Source organism: Alexandromys fortis, unplaced genomic scaffold, assembly GCF_014885135.2.
Source record: "Alexandromys fortis isolate MF-2015 unplaced genomic scaffold, M_Fortis_MF-2015_v1.1 scaffold_351, whole genome shotgun sequence".
In the NCBI taxonomy this organism is placed as follows: Eukaryota; Metazoa; Chordata; class Mammalia; order Rodentia; family Cricetidae; genus Alexandromys; species Alexandromys fortis.
Window position 1 is genome coordinate 171,859 of NW_026068251.1, and position 27,385 is coordinate 199,243.

The 27,385-nt window shown below is 36.7% G+C and overlaps 2 protein-coding genes across 17 annotated transcripts in view; one reads left to right on the forward strand and one right to left on the reverse strand.

Moving 5' to 3' along the window:
• LOC126494182 (gastrula zinc finger protein XlCGF26.1-like) overlaps positions 1–9,454 on the forward strand; it is a 33,064-nt gene extending 23,610 nt beyond the window's left edge. The window contains 3 exon segments of the mRNA XM_050131431.1: positions 40–99; positions 294–420; positions 2,079–9,454. Coding sequence (XP_049987388.1) covers positions 64–99; positions 294–420; positions 2,079–3,787 — 1,872 coding nt within the window. The 5' untranslated portion in view covers positions 40–63 and the 3' untranslated portion in view covers positions 3,788–9,454.
• A 9,392-nt stretch (positions 9,455–18,846) lies between these two features.
• The window catches only part of LOC126494185 (zinc finger protein 420-like), a 74,429-nt gene continuing 65,890 nt past the window's right edge, over positions 18,847–27,385 (reverse strand). For 5 of the 16 annotated variants that reach the window (XM_050131440.1, XM_050131439.1, XM_050131437.1 and 2 more), the window contains 3 exons: positions 25,255–25,316; positions 22,191–22,317; positions 18,851–21,306 (listed from right to left, as the gene is read on the reverse strand). In XM_050131440.1, coding sequence (XP_049987397.1) covers positions 19,700–21,306; positions 22,191–22,317; positions 25,255–25,284 — 1,764 coding nt within the window. In that variant the 5' untranslated portion in view covers positions 25,285–25,316 and the 3' untranslated portion in view covers positions 18,851–19,699. Of the gene's footprint in view, positions 21,307–22,190; positions 22,318–25,254; positions 25,317–26,207; positions 27,306–27,385 lie in introns of those variants that run through there. The other 11 variants (XM_050131445.1, XM_050131432.1, XM_050131441.1 and 8 more) reach the window with 7 other exon arrangements.

A 27,385-nucleotide genomic window follows, 5' to 3' on the forward strand; every position in this document is an offset into this window, starting at 1 on the left:
TTTTTTTTTTTTTTTTTTTTTTTTTTTTTTGCTACTCAGGTCTTAAAATACATCAGAAAATTCATGGAGGAGAGAGTCCTAATGGATGTTTGCAATGTAGTAAGTGAAGTCCTTCTATATATTGTCTCTGAAAGAATAGCGACACAACACTTCCAGAAAAATTTTGACCTTTAAAATTTGCCATGCCTCATCTATATCACAGACATGTCTCTGTCTCTAATTCTTTAGGTTTCTTTTACTCAGGATATCATTTGTGGAGCAGTGCATGGTAAATAGATAATTCTCCATTGCAGGGTCTGTTATCATTCAGAGATGTGGCTGTGGACCTCTCTCAGAAAGAATGGGAATGTCTAGACTGTGCTCAGAAGGCATTGTACATGGATGTGATGTTAGAGAATTACAACAATCTACTCTTTGTGGGTAAGAATTCTATTATTGTAGAATTCCTGATTCATCCTTTTCATTTACCTAATTTGTATATATGTAACTCTTTGAACCTAGATAACCCCAGAAATGAGGAAAATTCTGGTTACTAACATAACTTTTTAATATTGCTTTATTTACATTATTCTGTGTTTTCTAGAAGAGTAACCAATCCTATATTCTCTGTGGTCTTTTTAGCCCTCTATGTAATATAGAAAGAAAATTTCAAAGTTCAAAAATATTGACTGTTCATAGCAAGGTAATATATTGCAGAACTCATAACAATTAGAATGTTTTTATTTTGCGACTGCATTAAACTCTTCCTATTTCTGATTATAAACAATGCAAAAGGGGGCTGGAGAGATGGCTCAGAGCTTAAGAGCATTGCCTGCTCTTCCAAAGGTCCTGAGTTCAATTCCCGGCAACCACATGGTGGCTCACAACCATCTGTAATGGGGTCTGGTGCCCTCTTCTGGCCTGCAGGCATACACACAGACAGAATATTGTATACATAATAAATAAATAAATATTTTTAAAAAACAATGAAAAAGGTTTTAGAAAAAACTGCTGTTTGTGCGAATGCTGTTTTTGTTTATTTTTGAGATGTGGTTGCTATGTTTAGTTTGGTGCAGTATTATTTTTAATATTTGCACTTTGGAGGCTGAAGTGGGAGGACCTGGTGAGTTCCTTGCTAACCTGGAATTAGCTGACGTAAGTTGTACTGTGTGACTCTGTCTCAAAAACATAAGAAATAGTGAGACATTCTTCATATGATCCTTCACAGAGCTTATTTCTCAAATTCTTTACTGGTCAAACACCTGTTTGTCTTACGAACTACAAGGTACCGTGTTTAGATAAGAATGAGAAGGCTATGCATGGGACTGATGTAGATCCTCTACATGTGTATGACAGTTGTTTAGTTTGATGTGCTTTTGGGACTCTTATCAGTTGGATCAGGGCATTTATCTAATGCTTTGGCTTACTATTGGGAAGCTATTTCTCAAAATGGGCTGTGTTGTCCAGCCTTAATACAAAGGGGGGAGCTAAGTCCTACCCAAACTTAATATGTCGGTGCTTTGTTGATACCCATGGAAGGCCTGCCTCTTTGAGAACAGAAACAGAGAATGCCTTGATGGGGGGATAGACGGCAGGCAGGGAAAGGTATCAGAAAGAGAGGAGGGAATTGACACTACAGTCAGGATGTCAAATAAATGAAAAATATTGAAAGAAGAATAAAAGGAATGAGTTGGCCATTATTGGCCCTTGTGATTTGATATAAATCAGATTGGGGATTCTTTTTTTTTTTTTCTTTTTCTTTTTTCTTTTTGGTTTTTCGAGACAGGGTTTCTCTGTGGCTTTGGAGCCTGTCCTGGAACTAGCTCTGTAGACCAGGCTGGTCTCGAACTCACAGAGATCCGCCTGCCTCTGCCTTCCAAGTGCTGGGATTAAAGGCATGCACCACCACCGCCCGGCCCAGATTGGGGATTCTTATGAGCATCCATTTAATGATTATGAAGTAGAAAAGTCCTCTGTTAAAAGCTCTGTCCCTGAAAGTTACTAGTTCATATGTCATAGAAAACCTAAGAAAACATCAGTTGGTGAATCTGTTACTCATGCATTAATTGCTATTATTCACAATTGTACTAATTTTTCAGAGAACCATCACATATGTGGTAAATGTGAGAAGGTCTTACATCAAGGCACAAAGCATTTTATTCATGATCATGAAAATATGCAAGAGATGTCGTATAAATGTAATGAGCTTTGCAAGTACAGATTTAGTAACCACAGAAATGCCTCTGGTGAAACCTTAAACCTCAACAGACACAAAAATGGAAATGCTGGAGAAGAACCTTGCAAATATAAAGACTCTGTAAACTGTTTCAATCTGTGTTACATCATTAGCCAAAATCAAAGAACTCACATAGGAAAGAAAAAGCACAAAAATACCAAGTATGATAAATATTTTGATTCTAAACATAAACTTAAGCTAAAACAAACCAATAGTGGAAGGAAATCACACCAATGCTGGAAATGTGGAAAATTATTCAAGACTCACTCATCTCTCATTTGGCATCAGAGAGCACATACTGGAGAAAAAACCTATAAATGTACAAGATGCAGTAAATCCTTCCTGCATTTTTTACAACTCAAAGTACATTACAAAATCCACTGTAGAGAAAAACTCCACAAATGTTCAAAATGTGGTAAGTGCTTTTGTCACACATCAGACTTTGAAAGACATTACAAGATCCACATTAAAGAGAAACCTTACAAATGTGGTGAATGTGACAAATCCTTTCTGAGTGCCTCCTATCTTAGAATACATCAGAGAATTCATACAGGAGAGACTTACAGATGTAGTGAGTGTGACAAATGCTTTACCACAAAAGACCGTCTTAGAAATCATCAGAGAATCCACACGGGAGTGAAACCTTACAAATGTGGTGAATGTGACAAATCCTTTTTCCAGAAAGTTCATCTTATGTCTCACCAGAGAACTCATACAGGAGAGAAACCTTACAAATGTAGTGAATGTGACAAATGCTTTACCACAAAAGATCACCTTAGAATTCACCAGAGAATCCACACGGGAGAGAAGCCTTACAACTGTAGTGAGTGTGACAAAAGCTTTACAAGTGCCTCAAATCTTAGATCGCATTCAAAAAGACACACAGATGTGAAACCTTTCCGGTGTAATGAATGTGACAAAAGCTTTAAAAGTAGCTCAACTCTTAGAGTTCACCAGAGAATACATACAGGAGAGAAACCTTACAAATGTAGTGAGTGTGACAAATCCTTTACAGAGAAAGGGGCATTTAGAAACCATCAGAGAATACACACAGGAGAGAAACCGTAAAAATGTAATGAATGTGGCAGATCCTTTACTGCGAAAGGGACGTTTAAAAATCATCAGAGAACACACACAGGAGAGAAGCCTTACAAATGTAATGAATGTGACAAATCCTTTGCCAAAAAAGTGGCATTTAGCGTTCATCAGAGAAGACATACGGGAGAGAAGCCTTATAAATGTAGCAGATGTGAAAAATCTTTTGCTGGGAGAGGCAATCTTAAAACTCATCAGAGAATCCACACTGGAGAGAAACCTTACAAATGTAGTGAATGTGACAAATATTTTAACACAAAAGACAGTCTTAGAGGTCATCAGAGAACACACACAGGAGAGAAACCTTACAAGTGTAGTGAATGTGACAAGTCCTTTACCTGGGACTCATCTCTTAAAATTCATCAGAGAACACACACAGGAGAGAAACCTTACAAATGCGGTGAATGTGACAAGTCCTTTACCACCAAAGCCAGCCTTAGAACTCATCAGAGACTACATACATTACAGAAACTTTAGAATCGTGGCAAGTGTGAGAAATCCTTTTTGGTTGGTACAACTCTTAGAATATGCTCTGGAATATTTGGTCACACCTTGAAACACAAGTGTTAATACCAACCTTGGATCAGGGGCAAGAACCCAGAACTAATTGGCAAGAATTAGCTATAGAGAGTATGAAGTGGCGTGGGAGACGGATAGACGCACAGGAAAGAGTAGGGAGTGACTTGGGGCTTACAATCTTCTGAATAGAGATGGTTGAAGAGACATTCTCTTTTTGGGCCTCTGGCCAAAAAGGAAGTTAATTGGTTGCTTCTTGGGCTTTCTGAATTAGCAGGTTTTCACCCTAACATCTGACTACCAAGTCTTTGTTGGTAAATAGAAAAATAGAGATATAATTAAAAACTATGCATGGTAGCTATGGCAGAGCCAATGACAGTAGAGCCAAAAATCCCACCAAGCCACAGCCTGAGCAACAGTGTTTAATGCTGATCCATGACACTACACTCAGATACAACTGTTAAACTTATGGGAAAACATTAACACATCAAAGAATATATACTAAAGAGAAACCTTATGAATGTAATAAGTGAGAAATCCTTTACTATTTGCTCATTCATTAGAAAACAGAATTCATTCATGAGAGGAACCATTCAAGTTTAATTATCTTAGTTTGGGTTTTATGGCTCTGAAGAGACACCATAACCATGAAAATTCTTTTATTTTTATTTTTTATTTGATTTATTTTTTTAGAGAAAACAAACTATCTTTTCATTTTACATACCAATCCCAGTTTCCTCTCCTTCCTCTCCTCCCATTCCTCTACTTATCTCTCCCAACCCAATCTATTCCTCAGAGAGGGTAAGGCTCATTGTTATGGGGGAAGGTTCAAGACTTTTCCTACTATATCTAGGCTGAGCAAAGTATCTATCCAAAGAGAAAGCCAATACAAGCAGTAGGGATAAATCTTGGCAGTGGCACCCAATCCCGCAATCTGCCCCAGCCATACAACTGTTATTCATATTCAGAAGAACTAGTTTGGACCTATACTGGTTCCTTTCTTGTTCAGTTGGAGTAGGTGAGCTCCCATTAGCTCAGTTAACCTATTTCAGTGGGTGTCCCCATCATGGTCTTGACCTCTTTGCTTAAATTCTCACTCTTCCCATTGAGTGGGACGTTAGGAGCTCAGCCCAATACTCCACTGTGGGTCTCTGCTTCTGTTTCCATCAGTTGCTAAATGAAGCTTCTATGGTAACATTTAAGATATTCATCAATCTGATGACAGGGCAAGGCCAGTTTGGGTACCCTCTTCTCTGATGTTTAGGGTCTTAGCTGGGGTCATCCTTGTGGATTCCTGGGAATTTTCTCTAGTGACAGGTTTCTTGCTAGTCCCATAATGGATCCCTCAATCAAAATAACTCTTTCCTTGCTCTCATCTCTGTCCCTCCTCCGTCTTGACTATCACATTCCCTCAAGTTCTTCTCCCCTCCACCCTGCCTTCTCCACCCCCATGCTCCCAATTTTATCAGTTATCTCATCTATTTTCCCTTTCCGGGTAGTTCTATGTATGATTTTTTTTAGGGTTCACCTTGTTACAGCTTCTCTAGGATGATTAATTGTAGACTCACTATTCTTTGCTTTACAGCTAGTATTCACTCATGAGTGCGTACATACCATGTTCATCTTTCTAGGTCTGAGTTACCTCACTCGGGACTTTTTTTTTCCCCATCCATTTGCATGCAAATTTTAAGATGTCAGTATTTTTTACCACTGAGTAGTACTCTAATGTGTAAATGTGCCGCACTTTTTTCCATTCTTTGGTTGAGGGGCATCTACATTGTTTCCAGGTTCTGATTATTACAAATAATGCCGCTATGAACATATTTGAAAAGATGTCCTTTAGTATGATTGAGCATCTTTTAGGTATATGCCCAAGAATGGTATTGCTGGGTCCTGAGGTAGGTTGATATGCAAATTTCTGTGAAACTCCCATATTGATTTCCAGAGTGGTTGTACAAGTTTTCATTCCCACCAGCAATAGAGGAATGTTCCCTTTACTCCACATTCTCTCCAGCATAAGCTATCATTGGTCTTTTTGGTATTTGCTCTTCCAAAGGTCCTGAGTTCAATTCCCAGCAACCACATGGTGGCTCACAACCATCTGTAATGAGGTCCGGTGCCGCCTTCTGCCCTGCAGACATATACACAGACAGAATATTGTATACATAATAAATAAATAAATATATAAAAAGAGAAAAAAAAAAGAATTTGATTTCTTTTTTAAAAAATGATTTACTTCTCTTTATAATTCTCTATACTCTTTTTCTTCTCTTTCCCAAGCCTATGTACATTTATCCAGCACTATGACACATTTAGAGGTCTTTTTTATCTGTATCTGACTTTATTGTGCATCTGTAATCATTTTCTGACCAGAAGCATGCCTTCTTAATGCTAAGTGGTTGTGGCTAGTGCCAACATGGCCCTGCCTGCTTGCTCTACCCAGTTCAGCATGGCTGGGCTGTTGACTGCCTTTGAAAGCCATGTACATTGCTTCATTTTAAGGCACACAGCTGGTCTATGTTGCCATTAAGCAAGTTGTAGCACTGTATGCCCCATTTAAATGCTCTGCAGCCAGATGTCTCAAAAGAGTCAGAGTTGATACTGGTCTGATCAGCCCAGGAAGCCGCTGTTTCAAAAATCACACTTTTTTCTGTCTTTTTTTTTTTCTTTCTTTTTGCTATCACTGAATTAAGAAGACCTCTCTCAAAGGATCTGTGGCACACTGCCAGGAAACAGCAAGAAGCTGTGTTAAACTCTTTTTTTTTAAACTCTTTTTTTTTTTTAACTTTGTTGTTGTTTATTGACAAAATTCCTTTTCAAGCCCTTTCAGGTTTTATGTAGATTTAGCTAGCACACGTTGGAGCACCAATTTGTAGTAGGAAACTTTTCATTATTGTAGCTGTATATTAAAACTTGATATCAGGGATGGTGATGCCTCCAGAAGTTCCTTTATTGTACAGGATTGTTTTGGCTATCCTGGGTTTTTCATTTTTCCATATGGAGTTGATTATTGTTCTTTGAAGGTCTGTGAAGAACTGTGTTGATATTTTGATGGGGATTGCATTGAATCTATAGATTGCTTTTGGTAGGATTGCCATTTTTATTATGTTGATTTCAAGAACATGGGATGTCTTTCAATTTTCTGGTATCTTCAATTTTTTTTCAAAGACTTAATGTTCCTGTCAAACAAGGCTTTCACTTCTTTGGTTAGTGTTACATTTTATGTTATTTGTGGCTATTCTAAAAGGTGATGTTTCTCTGATTTCTTTCTCTGCTTCTTTATCATTTGTTTATAGGAGGACTACTGATTTTTTTTGGACTTGATCTTGTGTCTTGCCACATTACTGAAGGTATTTATCAGCTGTAGGAGTTCCCTAGTAGAGTTCTTAGGGTCACTTATGTATACTATCACATCATCTGCAAATAGCAAGGTTTGATTCTTCCTTTCCAGTTTGAATCTCCTTGATCTCCTTTTGTTGTCTTATTGCTATAGTCAGAATTTTGAGACCTATGTTGAAGAGATATGGAGAAAGTGGACAGCCTTGTCTTGTTCCTGATTTTAATGGAATTGCTTTGAGTTTCTCTCTGTTTAATTTGATGTGGGTTGTTGGGTTGCTGTATATTACTTTTATTATGTTGAGATAAGTTCTTTGTATCCCTGATCTCTCCAAGACCCTTATCATGAATTTTGTCAAATGCTTTTTCAACATATAATGAGATTATTATATTTTTTCTTTCAGTTTATTTATATGCTAGATTCCATCGATAGATTTTTTTATATGTGGAACCATCCCTGCATCTCTGGGATGAACCCAACTTGATCATGGTGGAATATTTTTTTTTGATGTGTTCTTGGATTTGGTTTGCCAGTATTATTGAGTATTTTTGCATCTGTGTTCATAAGTGAGATTGGTCTGTAATTCTCTTTCTTGGTTGAGTCTTTGTTTGGTTTTGGTATCAGGGTAACTGTAACATCTAAAAAGACTTAGGCAATGTTCCTTCTATTTCTAGTCTTTGGAACACTTGAGGAGTATAGGTATTATCTCCTCTTTGATGTTCTGGTAGGGTTTTGCAATAAAACCATCTGGCCCCATGACAGTTGTTTTAAAGGAAAACATTTTATTGGGGCTGACTTACAGTTTTATATTTAGTCTTAGAACTTTAAATCTTTGAAGGTAGAAATTGAAGAAGACACCAGAAAGTGGAAAGATCTTCCATGTTCTTGGGTAGGCAGAATTAACATAGTAAAAATGGCAATCTTACCAAAAGCAATCTACAGATTCAACACAGTGCCCAGCAAAATTCTTCAGAGACCATAAAAAAAAAAAAAAAAAAAAAAAAANAAAAAACAGTACTCAACTTCATTTGGAAAAGCAAAAAACCCAGGATAGCCAAAACAATCCTATGCAATAAAAGAACTTCTGGAGGCATCACAATCCCTGACTTCAAACTCTAATACATTTAGAGCTATAGTACTGAAAACAGCTTGGTATTGGCATAAGAACAGACAGGAGGACCGATGGAACCAAATAGAAGACCCAGATATCAATCCATACATCTTCAAACACCTGATCTTTGATAAAGAAGCAAAATATAACAAATGGGAAAAAGAAAGCATATTTAACAAGTGGTGCTGGCAAAACTGGATATCAACATGTAGAAGAATGAAAATAGACCCATATTTATCACCATGCATAATTCAAGTCCAAATGGATCAAAGACATTAAGTCCTTTCCTAAAGCCTTCTGATCTTCTGACCAGATGCCTTCTGACCTCAGCAGGCATCAATCACAAAACATATACATACATGCTGCAAAGTAGTGATATATAAAAGCTAATATAAATGATAAATGTTTTTAAAACAAAAAATATGCAAATGGGATGTGCAATATTGTTTGCCATATTGTTTCTCTGGCAATGAATCGAATAGTGTAACCTAAACGACGTCAAGATTATCCTATTTTATGTTACTGAGAGTTTGTGTGAAAGGTACTACTCAAGGAAATACAATTTACAAATTTTAAATAATAATTTTACTGTTCATTTGTCCTATGTATGTATGTAAAGAAAGAATCATTAGTTTTATTTCAGGATAATGTATAACTCCTGTATCTAACTTTGTTTCCTAATTTCTTAATTTTGATGTTTCTGTAGTTTCTTTAGATTCTATTTCTTTTTGTCAATTTTCTCATTTCCTAAAGTACTCTCAAAAGGACTTTGATAAAAATTGATTATTCCTTCTATACAGTAACAAACTTTGTATATATTGTTTTCCCATTGACTATTCCTATTGTCTCTTCACAGCATTTCTCAGTGGTTTCCTTTACAGTAATTTTAATAGATTTTGAATTTTGGTTTAACCTTCTGAAGGTTTTTGAAATCCTGTAGCTTTCTCAAATTTTCTTATCATTTTAGCATTACTTTGTTCATTTTGCATAAATGGCCAATTACTGTTGAAACAAATTGCTTACAGTCTTTAATGAAGAAAAAGCTCTTGCTGATTGTGTTCTCCTGTTTTAATAAGAACTTGCTAGCCATTTCTCAGTGTTCACATGTCATATATGTATTTTTCTGTTTTCTGTAATTGTATACATTTTGAAGAGAAATAAATGTTTCCCAGACATTGAATTCATGATTTCAGTGCCATTTTATGACACAACAGAATTTGGAGAAAGTGTTTCACTTATAGAAGTTTGTAGCACATGTTCAGTCTATCCTCTGCAGCCTCCAACCCACTTCACTTTGTACCCCTGTATGCCATATTAACAAGACTATCTGACTTGAGGCTAAAACCCAGGAACAGGCAGCCCAACAATATGTCATTTTTTAGCTATTATTTAGCCCAATAACTATGTCATTGATTGATGTATCTGTTTTCCCAATACTGTGCTGTTTTTATTACTATAGCTTTGTAGTGAAATATTCCACAGTTCTTTTATTATTCAGGTTAGTTTTGACTCTAGGTTAGTTTGTGTGTGTGTGTGTGTGTTTTTTCATATGAAGCTGAATTTTTTTTTTTTTTTTAAGATATGAGATGATGTCTGGTAATGATGGTGCATGCCTTCACTGAATTCCTTCAGAAAGTGCATGCAAGTAATTCCCAGCACTCTAGAAGAAGAGGCAGTCAGATTTCTGAGTTCAAGGTCAGCCTGGTCTACAAAGTGAGGTTCAGGATTACTATGGCAAAGAAGAACCCTGTCTTTAAAAAAAAAAAAAAAGTAGCAAAAAAATATCCATGGATAATTATGTTAGGATTTGAATCTTGGTTTGTTATTGTTGGGATGGTCGAGTTCCTTATATTATTCTAACTAATCCATGATCATGAGATATTTTCATCTTTTGAAATCTTCAATTTCTTTTTTAATGACTTGACCTTATTTTTGGTACCTTTTATTGAGTTTTATGCAATATATTTTGATGAGTTTTTACACATCCTAAATACATTGCTTATGATATGCAAATGGTTGGTACTTTACTGAATTACCTCAGGAAGTGATTGGGGCATTCTTTGATTATTCTAGTTTATTCTCATAACCATTCTTTGAATTATTTGTTTAGTATGTCATGGAATTTACTCTCACCTAAGTGCATGACTGGCATTTTGAGGCCAAATAATAAATAAAAATGCCCTATTAAAAAGAGGAAGTTAAAAAAAAAAGAACTCATTTTCTGAAGACCTGCAAATGAAATGTTTCATTCATGTGACCCTCAAATACATTTTACAACTGGGATTTCTACTATGCCAGTTCTAGGAGAATAAAAATTCATTATTATTTGACAATATGTTTTAGTTCAGTGAGTAGGAAGCTCAAATGAACCCACTTGACAGTGATTGCAGTTGTAAGTCAGTATCATTAGATCAAACTTACCTGTCCATTTCCTGTGACACATGTCTATTATATCATATCATTTATATAAGTAGAGCTGTTGACCATGTGGAAAACATTGCTAAACTTTTTTTATTTTTACCTTAAGCCCAAAACTAAGTGGGAAATTCCAAATCTGGAATATGTCATGATTTGCCTGTAGCATTTCTTTCTGGTCATAATCTCTGCTTCTCCAACAGGATTAGCAAAATGGGTCATCTTCAGAAAGGAGTTGATCTAAAAGAGAGGAAGCATTGTATAGTGCAGTGTGCCCCTAGTTACTCAGAAAATCTGATTTCATCTTATATTCTTTAATATCTCCCTCAAAATGCAAATTTCTTAGGTGTGCCAAGAAGAGAAAAGTTAATGAAAGAAAAATGACAAAATTATTGTCATATTTCTATAATTTTGATTCTTTCAAAAGAAACGAACATACACAGACACACATGTGCACACACATACACACACGACATAAATAGATGAACATGCACTGTCATACAGGCAGACATACACATACATGCCAAGACATACCTCAGAATATTTTTTTTAAAATTTTTTTCTTTTTATTTATTTATTAAAGATTTCTGTCTCTTCCCCCCAGCCGCCTCCCCTTTCCCTCCCCCTCCCCCAACCAAGTCCCCCTCCCTTGTCAGCCCAAAGAGCAATCAGGGTTCCCTGCCCTGTGGGAAGTCCGAGGACCACCCACCTCCATCCAGGTCTAGTAAGGTGAGCATCCAAACTGCCTAGGCTCCCACAAAACCAATAGGTGCAGTAGGATCAAAAACCTATTGCCATTGTTCTTGAGGTCTCAGTAGTCCTCATTGACCGCTGTGTTCAACGAGACCAGTTTTAACCCAGGCTTTTTCAGACCCAGGCCAGCTGGCCTTGGTGAGTTCCTGATAGAACATCCCCATTGTCTCAGTGTGTGGGTGCACCCCTCGCAATCCTGAGTCCCTTGCCCGTGCTCTCTCTCCTTCTGCTCCTGATTTGGACCTTGAGATTTCAGTCCGGTGCTCCAATTTGGGTCTCTGTCTTGTCTCCTTTCATCGCCTGATGAAGGTTAATATTCAGGAGGATGCCTATATGTTTTTCTTTGGGTTCTCCTTCTTATTTAGCTTCTCTAAGAACCCGAATTATAGGCTCAATGTCCTTTATTTATGGCTAGAAACCAAATATGAGTACATCCCATGTTCCTCTTTTTGGGTCTGTCTTAAACATAATCTAACAACATTAATTTTATGTGTTTATGTTTCAAACAAAAGCAAAATTTTTAACATTTCAGTTAATCCTTGCTTTTCAACTTGTTCTACCACTAACTTACTTGAGTGGTGATGGAGGAAGGTCATTGGTTAAAAAATAAAGCTGCTTGGCCCTCATAGGTTAAAACAGGTGGGAGGAGTAAACAGAACAGAATGCTGGGAGAAAGAGGAAGTGAGCTCAGAGGCCATGCTCCCCTCTCCTGGGCAGACACGATGAAGCAAGCCGCCAGGTCAGACATGCTGAATCTTTCCCGGTAAGACCGGTGCTACACAGTTTATTAGAGATGGGTTGAACGGGATATCAGAATTAGCCAGTAAGGGCTAAAGCTAATGGGCCAGGCAGTGTTTAAATGAATACCATTTGTGTGTTGTTATTTCGGGGCATAAGGTAGCCATGTGACTAGGAGCTGGGGCGGCAAGAACACAGCCCACAGCTCCTACTACAGAGTGGCATTTAGATCCTGTGACTGCTTATCTTAAAATTCTTGTTATTAATCATCTAAGGATTCACTGAAGTTGTAATCTGTGATCAGTCACTACATGTATTTTTTCAAGATCCACGGGTATGACTATAATCATTAAAATTTACTATGTAACATATCAGCATTAATATTCCATCTCAGATTGTGTTGATTTCCCTGAAGGTTTTACAGGGGAAAATGATCTATGAACAGACAAGAATGAAACTAGGCACAGTCCATTTTATTGTAACTCGTGGTGAACCAGGACTTCTAGACTCTGCTCAGACCATTTTCCTTTAGTCATATTTAAGAATAGCACAATTATTAAAAATGTATTCAGATATTGATTAATTTAGTACTAAGTGCCAAAAATTTAAGACATATTTACATTGAGATTTCTTACAAAGTACATCTGACTTCGTTCATAAGAATGGGTACTGGTAACTGAGAGATAGTGCCCAAGACTTAGGGTTTAGGGAGTTTGACTGAGGTAATGCCTATGGGTGTTAGGATTGGCCTGGCCCTAAGACAATATAGGAGTCACTTATACTCTTGAGAAGCACAAATGACCTCACTTAGAAGAGTGCAATTTATGGTCTAAAAGCAGTGCTAAAAAGTTAGAGGGAAAGGTCTTGGATAAGTAAGACCATAAATTCTGAAAGATAAGGCAGAACCTGCCCAATCAGACAGCAAAGGACAACCAGGTTGTAAAATGACATCATTGCTTCATTTCTAGCATTTCAGTAAAAGCAACTTTGCACTTCATTTTGTTTTGTTTTTATTATTATTTATTTATTTTGGGTTTTCAAGATAGGGTTTCACTGTAGCTGTCAAGCTTGTCCTGGAACTAGCTCTAGTAGACCAGGCTGGCCTCAAACTCACAGGGATCCAGCTGCCGCTGTACCACAACTGCCCAGCTGCACCTCATTTTTTTTTGAAGATGTAAGCTGTGTCTTTAACTTTATGGGCTTCTTTAGTGCTCATCTGTGTGTATAAGGCAAGCATAAGAGAATTATAAAACTATCTAAGAAAGGACCAAGGAAAAGGGAAAATGTTCATAGGCATGCGGATCATTTAAAGGTCACCTGAGAGATTTTATCTATCTCCTTGTAGAAAGCATTAATTTGAACATCAATAGTATGAGAAAAATATGACACATTAAATCAATGCATATCAGGAAATTTTTGACAATCAAGATTATGCTTGAGCAACAAATAATCTGTAGTAGCTCTATTTTGTAAAACTGTGATCTTCAGTTCTCCTATCTCTTGCTTGATCTGTGCTAATAGTTTTGCTGTGGTGTTAGTGGTTTTACTAATCAAACAGGCCATTTGAGATATTTCTCTTTGTATTTCAGTAACCGTTCCTGGAACAGGCAATAAAAGAGCAAAAGTGGCTTCAACAGTTACAGGATCTAATAGATGGAAAGAATTATCACACGTTTTAGGGAGACCTATCCTAATCCTATTGATCGGTTGCAAGAATTTACTGAGTAAAATGATTGTAAGATGCCCTATTCCATATAAGCCTTTATAAACCACAGGAAGGAGAGAATAAGTATTTTTTTTTAAGGCCCATCCCTAGCACAGTTGTTTACCAGAAAAAAAGGATAGTGGTTGGAAGTGGAATTACAATAAGTACATTCAAAGCATCAATAATGTGATAGGAAAACAACATTGACAGGAATATCAGGCCAGGCCTTGTAAATATCATTGGCAGTGAATTTTATATTATCTGCTGTTACTTATGAATGATACTTATGAGTGACTCCTATGCCATGCAAGTTTCTTTTCAACAACCTGGGAATAGATGGGTCTCTTTTGATGCAAAATGATTGTTTAACTTCCATGTATCAAATTAAGCCATAGGTTATTTTCTAGACCATTGGCAATAGATAGCATTATTTTAGATACAGATTCAATGCAATGCCCATCAAAATCCCAGCATAATTCTTCAAAGACATCAAAAGAATGGTACTCAGCTTCATATGGAAAAGCAAAAAACCCCAGGATAGCAAAAAAAAGTATTTTTAGAGTTCATGGAGACCTTTTGGGGGGGTTGTTCCATAAAACCGTATTAGGTTGGGAGGGATCTATAGGTTCCCATCCTCTGTGAAAACATTAGAACCTCTTTTCCAAAGTAACATATCCTTAGACTCAAATTTTAAAGTTCAAGATACTTTTAAAATACCTATGTTGGTTTAGCTTAGCAGCCTGTCCAATGAAATGCCTTTTTGTAGTTAGCTTATTCACAGTCAATTAAAAGAAAACACAATAATATACATAATCCAGACTCTGTGTTTTCCATCTTTTACTCGTGTACTCTGTCTCTCTGTACTCTTCTATATTACTTTATTGTTTCTTTAAAGACTTAGTTTTTAAAACTACTTCTTTTTATAACTGTCTATACTCTTTTCCCTCTCTCTCTTAAATCTACATACATTTTTTAAACACATTGTATTTCATGTAGAGTTCTTTATGTCTGAATCTGTCCTATTGTGTATCTGTAATCATTTTTTTTTCTGACCAGAAAATTTTTTTGTTAATGCTAAGTAGGCATGTGTAGGACTAACTCTACCCAGTCTATATGGCAGAGGCATGTTCACCACTTCTGTGAGCCATGCTCACTGCCCCAGCTCCAGGGGCAGAGTGGGTCTACATCTCCATGAAGCAATTTGTAACATGCTGCTCACAGAATCCATTTAAGTTCTCCATAGCAGTATCTCCTCAAAGAGTCAAAGCCATTCATGAAATCAGCATGAACCAGGAAGCCAGCATTTAAAGCCATACAGTTTTTGCTGCTAATATTGAGTTAGAGCTTTCTCTTAAAGGAGCCACACCACTGGTTGCTGCCAGCAAGCAACGCTCACCAGAGAAAATGCTGCTACCAAGAAGCTGTGCTTAACTCTGTTCTTTTGTGCCTAGAATTCCTTCCCAAATTCTCTCAGATTTTATGTGGATGTAGTTGCCCCACATTGGGTGCCATTTTGTAAATGGAGACTGCTCATTTGTTTCCCAGCTGCCCACACCCAAATAATCACAGAGAAGTTATATTAATTACAACACTGTTTGGCCAATGGCTTATGTGTATTTCTAGTTGCCTCTTAAAATTAAGCCATTTCCATTATTCTGTGTATTGCCATGAGGCAGTGGCTTACCAGATAAAGTTCTAGTGTCTGTCTCCTTCAGCAGCTACATGGCATCTCCCTGACTCCACCTACTCTCTCTCTATCTGTTCAGATTTCCTGCCTGGCTTTACTCTGCTAAGCCATTGGCCAAAATAGCTTTATTAATTAGCCAATAAAAGCAACACATATACAGAAGAACATAGCATAACACATTCACACGGAGCTCTCAAACTTGCAGAATAGTTTTCATTGGAAACCCAATTTCATTGGAAGCAGTAGAGTCTGTAAGAAAGCTGTTTTTCCTTCCCAGAAACCTGACTTCTGCAAGTCTTCAACATCCAATCTCTTTAGATAGCACAGTGAGAATGGACTAGGTATTTCCATTACTCCTGAAAGATACAGAGGCAGGTAAATTCCACTTAAGGCTATGTGTCTACATGGTGAGTTCTAAGAACTGTCAGGACAATAGACTCAACAAATATTTACTCAACAAAACAAAGCCTAAGCCAAACAACACTAAGGGAATCTAGCTACTCATTCATGGTTAGAGTGCTTTTCTTGGACAAAGAGATAAGAGAAAATTAGAGAAAAATTTCTTAATATAGTTTAGTGACTAGAATTATTTAAAAGATGCTTTCCCATTTTGTACTTATCTATATAGTGCATGTTGTAACTGTAATTATAGTGTGCCTTGATATTCTCTCACAGCTTTTCCATTTTAAGCTATCATAATAAGAATTTAGTAAATGTAGATATATTTCTGAATGCAGTATTTACATACTAGGTCACATACTTTACAGATAGAAAATTATTGGGAAATCAAAATTTGGTTGGTAAATATTAATATTTTCTATCATTATTATGGGACTTGGTAAATAATACTTTCAGGTTCATTTAAATCTACACTGGTTCCTTGTGCAACTAATCATTAATCAGTTCTCAGTGAATGCCTAACCTCCACAAACAAAGGCCACTTGTTCAAATAGATAAGTGATACAACAGTGGAGGAACAAAGTATTGGTGAGTTTAAATTTCAGAGTTTTGTTAACTGATAAGATAGCCTGAGAACCATGTTTGCAAACAAGGCATACTATACTCTTCTAGATTATTCTTCTGTAAATACCCTAACATAAGTGAAAGGAATGCAATCCCAATAAGACCCAATTTATATGATCTATGTTTACTGAAATGCTAGGGCATCCACTACAGAACTTTGGGAGGGAATGTCCTTCTAATAAGCAGTAGAGAAACTAACTACACTCCTGTTCCAGTCTAAACTGCCTATTTACCAGCCCTGCAATTCTACTGAGCTATTTTTCCTCCCAAGGCACAGCTGACTTATGACTTCCCCAGGTTGTCCCTCAGGGTATCCTGCAGATGAAGGAAGGTGTTCTATCCCTATAAGATCCTGAGTCCTGTTTGGTTCATAAAAAAAAATAGCTCCCAGAAGTCCCCCCTAAGAATTCTAATCAAGTTCCTGTATTCTGTTTTTTACTAGGCACTTTCACAAATGCTTGTGAATTTTCCAACCCAGAGAATCTCTGTTTTATTTGCTATAACTGCTCTGATAAGCTGACTGTCCCTGCACCACTCATAATTCACCCCTTTCTCCCTGTCATTGCCCTCTGACTACCATGGACCCCACAGATCTGGCTCTCAAACTAAACTGGATTTGCTCTATATAGATTTGCCACAACTTCTGCAACCATTGACAAGAACAGTGTGTATAAATGGTCACCAAATGAAAATATTGAGGTGGGTAAAAGGTTAGATATCTAGTCATTGCACAGTTTTTCAAATTTGCAAGAACAGTGAAAAGTCTGTGCTGAATTAGGATGATCTCAAGGTCTTCAAGCAGAGGGAACTCATTCATTGAATACCTGAATTGGGATCCCAGGCCTATTCATCTAATTGGAATCACCATATTTTTTTAGGGGGGGAGGAGGCCAGAGATCTAACTTTCCACTGTCTCCTGTCTCAGGTTCTGTTGGACCCTAGAGTCCAAACACCGAGGAGGAGTTGACCCCCAGAGACCACCTCTTACACCACAGCTGATGTAAAAGCATGAGGATTTTTATTAATTCTGTCATGACAGGGTCTTTCAGCACTAGAGGCCAGAAAGACCCCAAATAGCTGGTACAGACAACTTTTAAAGGAAAAGCCACAGAAGCAAAGGGGAGTGTCTGGGGGTTGTTCCTTGACTGTTATGATTGGCCTATTCAAAAGGGCTACTATCAATAATTGGCTGGAGAGCGGTTGCCAGATCAGATGAGGTAAGAGGTCACTTTGACCCCATTTCTCAGGAACCGAGTCAACATCTAAGGGTTATCTTGCCCCTATTCAATAACTGAGTTCTATTTGGAGAACATTCACAAGGACTTAGGGAGATGATGTAAAGTTCCTAACAGTTGTTAGGTGTGTGGGCAATTGTTAGGTCCTTGGTTCCCAGAGGGGAAAGGGGAAGCACTATTGCTGAGATTGAGTTGTCAGAAATGACTTTAAAGTTATGTTAGAGTTACAGTTCAATGTTCCTGGCACACCAGCAACTAATACAAAGTATGACTACTTGAAACCTACAGCTTGAATTTACTCAAGGTTGTATTAGCTCGTATGTCAACAAACTCCAATACTGAGAATTCCCCAGCCATATTTTCTTATGAGTTGAATATAACTTCTTTCTCGTATTAAAATCTGTGAAAATTTTACATAATAGGATGGTTTTGCCCACTGTAACATACTGTTTTGTCCAAGGCCAGAAATGCCTGCATCTTCCTACTTATATAATGCTTTCGGATTAGACTAAATATTTTTCAGCCATTCTCAGCTCTTCAAAAGAATCTTCCAGCACATTTTTGGGGATTTCTAAGCTAACATGAGAACATACTTTTTCATGATAGGTTCAGAAAGATTGACCCATGACATTAAGTTGAAAATGAGTCCTTTGTAAAGCCTTATTATGTTTCATGATGAATTTTCCAGGATGTCTATAATAGCATTCTTTAAATGATTTAACAAAAAGAACTGAAATTCAATGTATTCCTTAGGGCTTGTAGAATGGAATTCTAAAGTACAGCAGTGTAGAGCCCATGGGTCTACCCCTGCTCCCAGGTTTCATCTTGAGGACAGTTTCTGGCCAGTCAGCTAAAACAACTTGTTTATTCCTGTGCTCCCTCTGCCGTGCCTAGAGTAAACTAATTGTTTACTCTATCTTGGGCATGGTAATTTCCCACCTGCCTGGGGGAAATTCCTTGTACAGGAGATAGGTATATAAGGTTTTTCCTAAGTTTAAATAAATGGTATATGGCTGATCTCCTTTCAAATGACCCAGGTCTCTTGTGTTCTTTCAATCTCCAGGCCCTTGCCGGCTTGCATATGGTACAGTGGAGCACAAACTGTACTGAAAGTAACACAGGCACAGGCATTGCACAGTAGAACAGATCACCACAATTTGTGTATTACTAGACCATGGGGAGCCTTGTTTTGAGGGTGCATTTTGTTGAATCATGTGTAATTCAGAGCCATGAAGGGACACAGCCCAGTTTGGATGATGTGTTTCACTGACCCAGGCTTACTTAGTTTGGTGACTAAAATGCTTTCTCCATCTATTCTCCATCATACCACAAATTTCAAGGAACAATTACTTGTATTTAATAAGACCCTATTCCTGGGGAGATGGAACCTACATAGGTATCTACTCACCCCAACAAGGAACTGAAAAAAAGAACCAAGCCAAACTTGTTGAACCAATCCGCTTTATTTTGGGGATAGAGGAATATGAGAAAGTGATGTTTACTGAAGCACAGGGGACTCAAAGACAGTTGTAATCATGAAGCTCCAAATCAGCATGGGATACAGCATATAAATTCAGGACACCTGGAGCACAGTACACCTGTAGGCATTTCTTCACGTTAAAGAGCATACTATCTTGGTGAATCATTTTATCGAATTTGAGCAGTATGATCTGAGTTTTTCCATTTGAGTTAAGCATACTGAATCCTCTCAGCTTCAGGAATTTCTTGAAGTTATTTTGAGGTGTATATTTCCTGTCTTAGTCAGCTCTCATCCAATATGGATCAATACAGTCTCCAAGAAATTGCCATATACCAGTACATCCTTCAGGTTTTGCTGAGTCAGAGTATAAAGATTATGCCACAATTTTGCTATGGAAACTTTTCTCCCCTGTGTGAGTTTTCAGATGTTTCTGTAGACTTGAGAGACAAAAAAGGCTTTTCCTCATATATTACATTATCTCGTTCCTCTCCTGTATAAATTCTTTGATGTTTTCTCAGGGTGATTTCTGTGAGAAATGAGTTTTTGCATTGACTATATTTGTAAGGTTTCTCTTCTATATGAATTCGCTGATGTTTTCTAAGATTTGAGCAACTGATAAAGGATTTGTAACATTCACTACATTTATAAGGTTTCTCTCCTGTATGAAGTCTTTGATGAATTCTAAGGTGGTCTTTCGTGGTAAAGGATTTGTCACATTCACTACATTTGTAAGGTTTCACTCCTGTATGAATTCTCTGATGAATTCTAAGGTGGCCTATCTGGGTAAAGCATGTATCACATTCACTACATTTGTAAGGTTTCTCTCCCATATGAAGTCTCTGATGAGTTCTAAGACTGCTCTTCTGAGTAAAGGACTTCTCACATTCATTACATTTATACGGTTTCTCTCCAGTATGAATTCTGTAATGAATTCTAAGATGGTCTTTCTTGGTAAAAGATTTGTCACATTCATTACATTTGTAAGGTTTCTCTCCTGTATGGACTCTCTGATGATTAGTAAGATGGCCTCTCTGGGTAAAGGATTTGTCACATTCACTACATTTATAAGGCTTCTTTCCTATATGAATTCTCTGATGTGTTCTAAGACTGCTTTTCTGGGTAAAGGATTTGTGACATTCATTACATTTATATGAATCCTTTTGTCTATGAATTCTCTGATGAGTTCTAAGATGGTCTTTCTTGGTAAAGGATTTGTCACATTCACTACATCGGTAAGGTTTCTCTCCAGTAAGAACTTTCGGGTACATTCTATGTTCTGAGGTACTGATAGAAGATTTGTCACATTCACTATATTCGTAGGTATTCTCTCCAGAATGCAATCTGCAATGTCTTTTAAATTCTGATGTATGAGAAAAGCACTTAGGACACTCTGTACTGTAGGTTTTTTCTCCACAATGGACCTTGCAGTGTACTTTGATTTGTGACAAATGTAGAAAGGATTTACTACATTGGGTACATTTGCAGAATTTCTGTTTATTATGACCTCTCTGAGATCTACTAAGGCTCGAGTCTGTCTTGAAGCATTTTCCACATTTATGGCTTTGGTGGGGTTTCTTCGCATTATTCGTTCTTTCTAGCATGAGTTCATGCTTAGGGTCAAAAGATTTATCATTCTCTGTATTTTTGTGTTCTTTCTGTTCCATGTGCACTCTTTGATTCTGGCTAATGATGAAACACAAATTTAAACAGTTTACACAGTCATTAATTTTGCAAGCTTCTTCTTCAGGGTTTCCACATTTATGGCTGTATATGTGTAATGATTCAACAGAAGAGTCTCGGTGGTTACCAAATATGTACTTGTTGCAGATTTTTGTTCTATCCCTAGCATTATGATTATACTTGGAGAATTTATGAATTCCTTTGTCAGGCTCATTGTATTTATAAGGATTCTCTTTGGTATATACATGCTGATGGACAATGTGCTCTGAGCTTTGATCCAAGACTTTCTCATAATTATAACATATGCAATGGTTGCCTGGAAAATTAGCACAATGAAGGAAGACAGGGATTAATGCATGAGTAAGAAACTTAACCGATTTGCCTTAAGTTTTTTAAGAAACATAACTCTCAGGGATAGAGCCCTCACCCTAGGTCTTCTCTGTCTTGCATGGCTAAAGCAATGTTCAGAAGAACCTCAACTCTGATCTATATCAAACCACAAGAACTGACAGTAACCTCATTTTTATCTACACTGTGTACTTTGCAGAAGATAGGACAAATAGTGGTCAAGCAATAAATAGAGGACCTCCTGCTGAACAATGTTCCTCTATTTTCTTGTACATGTTTTTGAGACCGAGTCACACTGGGTAGCTTTGGTCAGATAAGAACTCATTTTGTAACCCAGGCTGTAATGGAATTCAACATATCCTCTTGATTCAGCATTCACATTGCTATGATTAAATTATTCAGTTTCAGGGTTAAACACAGAGAATACATCTCAAAAACTAAATAATAAACAAAAAGCCATGCTCACTACCCACAGCTCTCATTATTTAAACCTCCTGAAATTTAAAAATCAAAAATAGGTCAATAGTTTAATTCAATAATAACATAAAAATATTCCAATTATTATGTGTAATATAATACATTTCCATGCTCTGAATATTCAATTTCCTTTGAACTTTCATATTTTCTTTTAAAACTAGATAGGAGCAGCTAGAGTGATCACACAGAATATAGCATTATCTACACTTCTATGAACACAGAATAATGTAAACTGCACCATGGAAAAAATGAGGTGAATAACCAGAATTTCCATTATTTCTGGAAGTGTCTAGGACGTTAAGATAGAATACATATTAAACGAAGTAGGTAAATAAAAATGATGAATCAGGAATTCCAGAAAAAAAGCATTCTTACCTACAAAGACTAGATTGTTATAATTCTCCAACATAACATCCAAGTATAATGCCCTCTGAGCATGATCTAGACATTCCCATTCCTCCTGCGAGAGATCCACAGCCACATCCCTGAATGTTAACAGAGTCTGTAATAGAAAATTATCTATATACTATGTGTGGCTGGACAAAATACGTTCCTAGGTAAAAGAGGCTGAAGAACTACAGATATTTTCTGTGACATAGATAAGGCATGACATTTATTCAAAGACAAGTTGTTCAAATTTGTTCAGAAGTTTCTATAAGGGCTAAAGAAATGTGTTAGTTGTTAATCACAATGTATAGACTAACAATGCTTACAATCTTAAGGTTTCTCTCCTTCATGACATTTTCTAAGACCTTAGCAGCAGATAAAAGATTCCCTATAATCTCCACATTTGAAAATGGTCTCTGTTGTTTGGAGTCAGTAATGACTTATAATCCTTTAAAATGTAGTTTGGTTCTGAGTATATTCATGGCACTACACAACAGACTTTAACCCCAATTCCATAAAATCCCATGTTCGCTTCTGATCTAAACAGATAGGAGGCTTACATAATACACACTTACATGTTCAGGCAAATACACCCACTTACAAAAAATAAAACTTAAATTTAATTGTACTAATAGATGATTTCAAAAAGTCATTGTCTATGTTGTATTTTCTATATAAAAAAGATGACCTAATGCTTTCACAATGAGCAAACTTCCAGGGAATATCACATATTTGTGAGGTCTTCATGCAGGAATTTACCTTTATGAAGTATGTGTTAATATCAAGTAGGATCCTTGGGTCAATATAAGATGGACAAGTTATGGTGAGCAAAACTGAACTGTGCTTCCCAATTCTACAAGTATCAACTTTGCTAAACTATGAAAACTGCATTGATCCTATCTGAAGCTGAGCAACATTATACTATATTATAACATGTTCAGTTGAGATCCTGAGACCTAAATGCAGTGCTGCACCATTTCTAATACAAAGGAATAGAATATGGAATGCAAATTTATTTATGAATTTAAATCTGTTTTCTTTAAACAGTAAGGAGTGTACCACCAGTGTATGCATCTAATATTCTAAACAATAGACTCAAAATACTTTGTGCAGTTATTTTATGAGAATATTTTCACAACCATTAAGTAAATAAAAAAGCAGCAATAGACAAAATTAAATGTGCTAATTTTTGAAAATTGACACAACAGTTTAGATAATTATAATTTCATAAATTTCGTATGGTGTTTCACTATAGAATAGCTGGAAATGTATGTGTAAATAAATAGCAGCATGGAACAATGCACCCATAGAAAGTAGAAACATTTTTTCTAATTGAAGCTAATGTATTAAGTTTTTGAGAATTACACTCATTTCATTAATTTTGAACACATTCTTATTCATGAGATTGGCTCAATTAAAAACTCAAGCCTTTTAATTTCAACTCTATTCTTTTCTTCAGTATCTGAGCTCAGTCATCTAGCAGGATTTTAAATGTCATTTATAATTCTTCCTTCATTACCCACAAACTAAAAGATGCCAGGTTCTGTACTATCTGTCTCACAAACATACAACAGGAATGTAATCTTAGGGCAAAGGAAATGGCCCGGATGTAAAGGCACTTACTGTTCCTGCAGAGAAATCTAATTTAATTTTCTCTACACAAATGGCAGCTCATTACAGTCTCTGACTCAAGTGTCAAGGCTCTGGTGCTAACCTCAGGGATTCACATAATGTATCATGCAGTTTGCATAAAATTATGCAAAAGAACATTCATATACTTAAATAAAATCTTGCTTTAAAAAGAGAAATAGAAACCTGCCAATCACCACAGTACTCTGGAATCCTACTCTATGTAATACAAAGCTTCAGGAAGAGGAAAAACAAGGTGGAGAAGCCTTATACTACCAAGAGCAAAGAGTAAAGTGATTAAGTAGGGCATCTGATGATTCTTCAAAATTGATGGCTTATGTACAGCACCAATTCAATTATCTCCAGAAAATTCTTGCTAATATATGCCATATGATAAAACACAAAGGTGGAGACAGTGGTGCTTATGCCCTACTGAAATATTAAAACAATTGGTCTGAAGAAGTAAAACACTGGTCTACTGACAACTTACAATTGAGAATTAAGAATAATATGATCAGGACTTTTCCTCAGATGAATTTCAGTTAGTAACACACCCATCATCACTGGGTAATGTAAATTTCAAAAGGAAAAACTAGCATACTACAATCCGCATTGGTGTAGGAGGGTCTTCTTTCTACGTGTTGTTTTCATTGGTTGAATAAAGAAGCTGCCTTGGCTTTTTGATAGGGCAGCCCTTAGGTGGGCAGAGTAGACAGAACAGGATGCTGGAAAGGAGGTAGGCTAAGAGAGCTACCATGGAGCCAGCCACCAGGTCAGACATGCTGGATCTCTCCCAGTAAGCCACAGTCACATGGTGACATACAGATTAGAAATGGGTTAATCAAGATGTGAGAGTTAGCCAGTGAGAGGCTGGAACTACTGGGCCAGGCAGTGTACTATTCCTTTCGTCACCTATGCTCTCTAGGGTGCTGATATATGTATTATTGGAATTCAAGACAGCGAAGCTCTTCTAATTCTACATTTCCATAAATGGCTCAGTGGCATAATTTTAAAAGTCCATATATTTGCATGTCCACATTCATTTTCTGGATCTGAAAATCTGACCATCCCAGAAATGCAATCTTTCATCACTAATATAAAAGGACAAACGTCTATCCTATGTAGATGCTGGCCACCAATATATTTCTTTGGGTATCATTTGCAATAGATTATTTTAAGAATTGCAGGTCTTAAAGAATTTATGTTCTCAAAGTAAAATAATGGAATGAAAATATAATGTGAAGAGCTGTTCAATACATGTGAAAAAAATCTATAGACTTACTCATGATTATCAGAGTGGAAAAAGAACATAAATCATACAAAAGAAACACTTTAGATAACATTATCAGAGGTACAGAATTAAAGTCTAGAGTGCTTTTAATAATAAAAACAAATGTCATAGAAATGTAAACATGACACTGACCTTAGGAGCATTTACCTGAAAAACACTCATTCTTCTTGTTGGTCTCCTCTGAGTTTCTGTGTCTGGAAAAAAGATGGGAATCCTTATTGAAATTTCACATAAAGGTGTCAAAAGTATAAAGCTAAAATTAATCCAACTCTCTGGTGAACAATGCCAAACCAAATAAAAAGAGCTCAAAATCAAAATGATATCAGAAAAATTTCAACATTCCTATAGAAAAGACAGCACAGGAGGATATATATTGAGTGGAGAAAGAAAATGACTATGAACCTAATCTTTGCACCAAGAGACATTGTCTCCTAAAAAATCATGGAGAAGAAAGGGCACGGGAAGAAGTTTATGAGGTAATAAATGTCATTCACTCATGCAGCACTGCAGATCATAATTAGAGGCAAAGAATACATAGAAAAACCAGAGTGTTATCAGTCACAACACAACAAATACAGCATTTTATATAATAATTAGATAGAGGACAGCTAAGGAGTCCTAGACTATGTCCAACACACAAATCGAGCAAACTTCCATTTGCAACTAAAAGAAAATGCATTAATAGTAGTAATTTTATCAACAAGAATACTAAAAAAAAGAAAAACTCACAAAATAATGTCACGTGATAAGAAAATCTTAGTAAAAACTGTAACACCACAGAACAAACGTCAACAGATGCTATAGAGATTTGCATTGGTATGGATCTTGGTTACTAATGCAAACTTAAAGTCAGTCTTGTTATATGTATTATTTCTGCTCTTGATTAAGGAACTGTGATTGTGTAGTTCATTTAAAAATGTAATGTATAATTTAAAAATATAGTTTAATAGTCATCTATAAGTCAAGCTTATAGTCATGTTAGTTAGCTTTTCTAGATATATAGAGATATATTTCAGTTAGATATTCTTCAAATCTTGCAGGGACCTTCAGAATATGGCTTTTAAATGACTTAGGGCTATACTGACATGAGACATGATTGCTCCTGACAGCACCGATCTATTCCCAAGAGAACGCTGAGCACCAAAGACAATCCACTCAGAGTTTGTTTTCTTCTTGGCACAATTGGTCTTTGGGCAAGGAACTGCCCATACCTCAAGAACTGACAAAGTACATGGTATCTGGAAATGGATAAGCAGGACATAAAGAAAAAGACTGTTAAATCTTGTCAAGACAGGGTAAGATGGTTCTGAAAAGTTTCCTGCTTCTAATAATGGTCTGTCAGTTATGCTAGGCCTTAGCCAGAGTTGGTTGCTTCAAAGTTGCAAGTGAGATTTTGGGTGATTGCTCAGGTAGCTAATTGTCTTTGTCATATATTGCTCACTTTGGAAGCTGCTTGATTGTACTTCCTGCCTGCTCAAGTAATATTATCTCCCTGCCCAGGCCTTCAATGGGGTTGAACAATAGATAGTCATAGTTACCACCCTCTTAGGATGTAGCCAACCCATTTCCAATACTAGACTTAGACTCCTTAGGATAGAATGTTTATTAAAACATTTGGCATACATTCCTTGCTAAGTATTGTTTATGCTGATTGAAATTCTAATCTTATACTTGATATCTGTTCCTAGTGTATATGGTTTTGTATTGGGTTTAGAACTCTCTTATTTAAACAAAAGGGGGAGGTGCTGTGGTAGCACATTCTGCTCCTTCAGTCAATAGCATCTAAGATATCAGCCCACATGCTCTCTTATACTGTAAATGCACCTATAAAACGCATGCTCTCTCTTGCTTCCGCCTCTCTTTTCTTGCTGTGGGATTCAGTTGCTGTTTCTCGTTCTAGCAGAGGATTGTGATCTGTGAGTCCACCCTTAAATAAATAACTATTTATTATTCATAATTCTGTGTGCCTGAGAATGTGGCTGTGGGCATGGCTCTCAGAGGAAGTGAACAGCTCTGCTATGCTGGGCTGGGCAGGGCAAGCAGGCAGTACCATATTTCCCCTAGTAATGGTGCAGCTTAAGGTTTTATGAAACCCTTAACATTTTAGGAAGTGTTCCTGGACACTAAAGAATTACAGATATGCAGTAGGACAGATTCAGACAAAAAACAATCTTTTAAATCAACAAACATAAGAGGTCATCCTTAGTTAGTAGAGAAGGCAAAAAAAATTCCAGGCAGTAGAGAGTCCATTCACTGGCTGAAT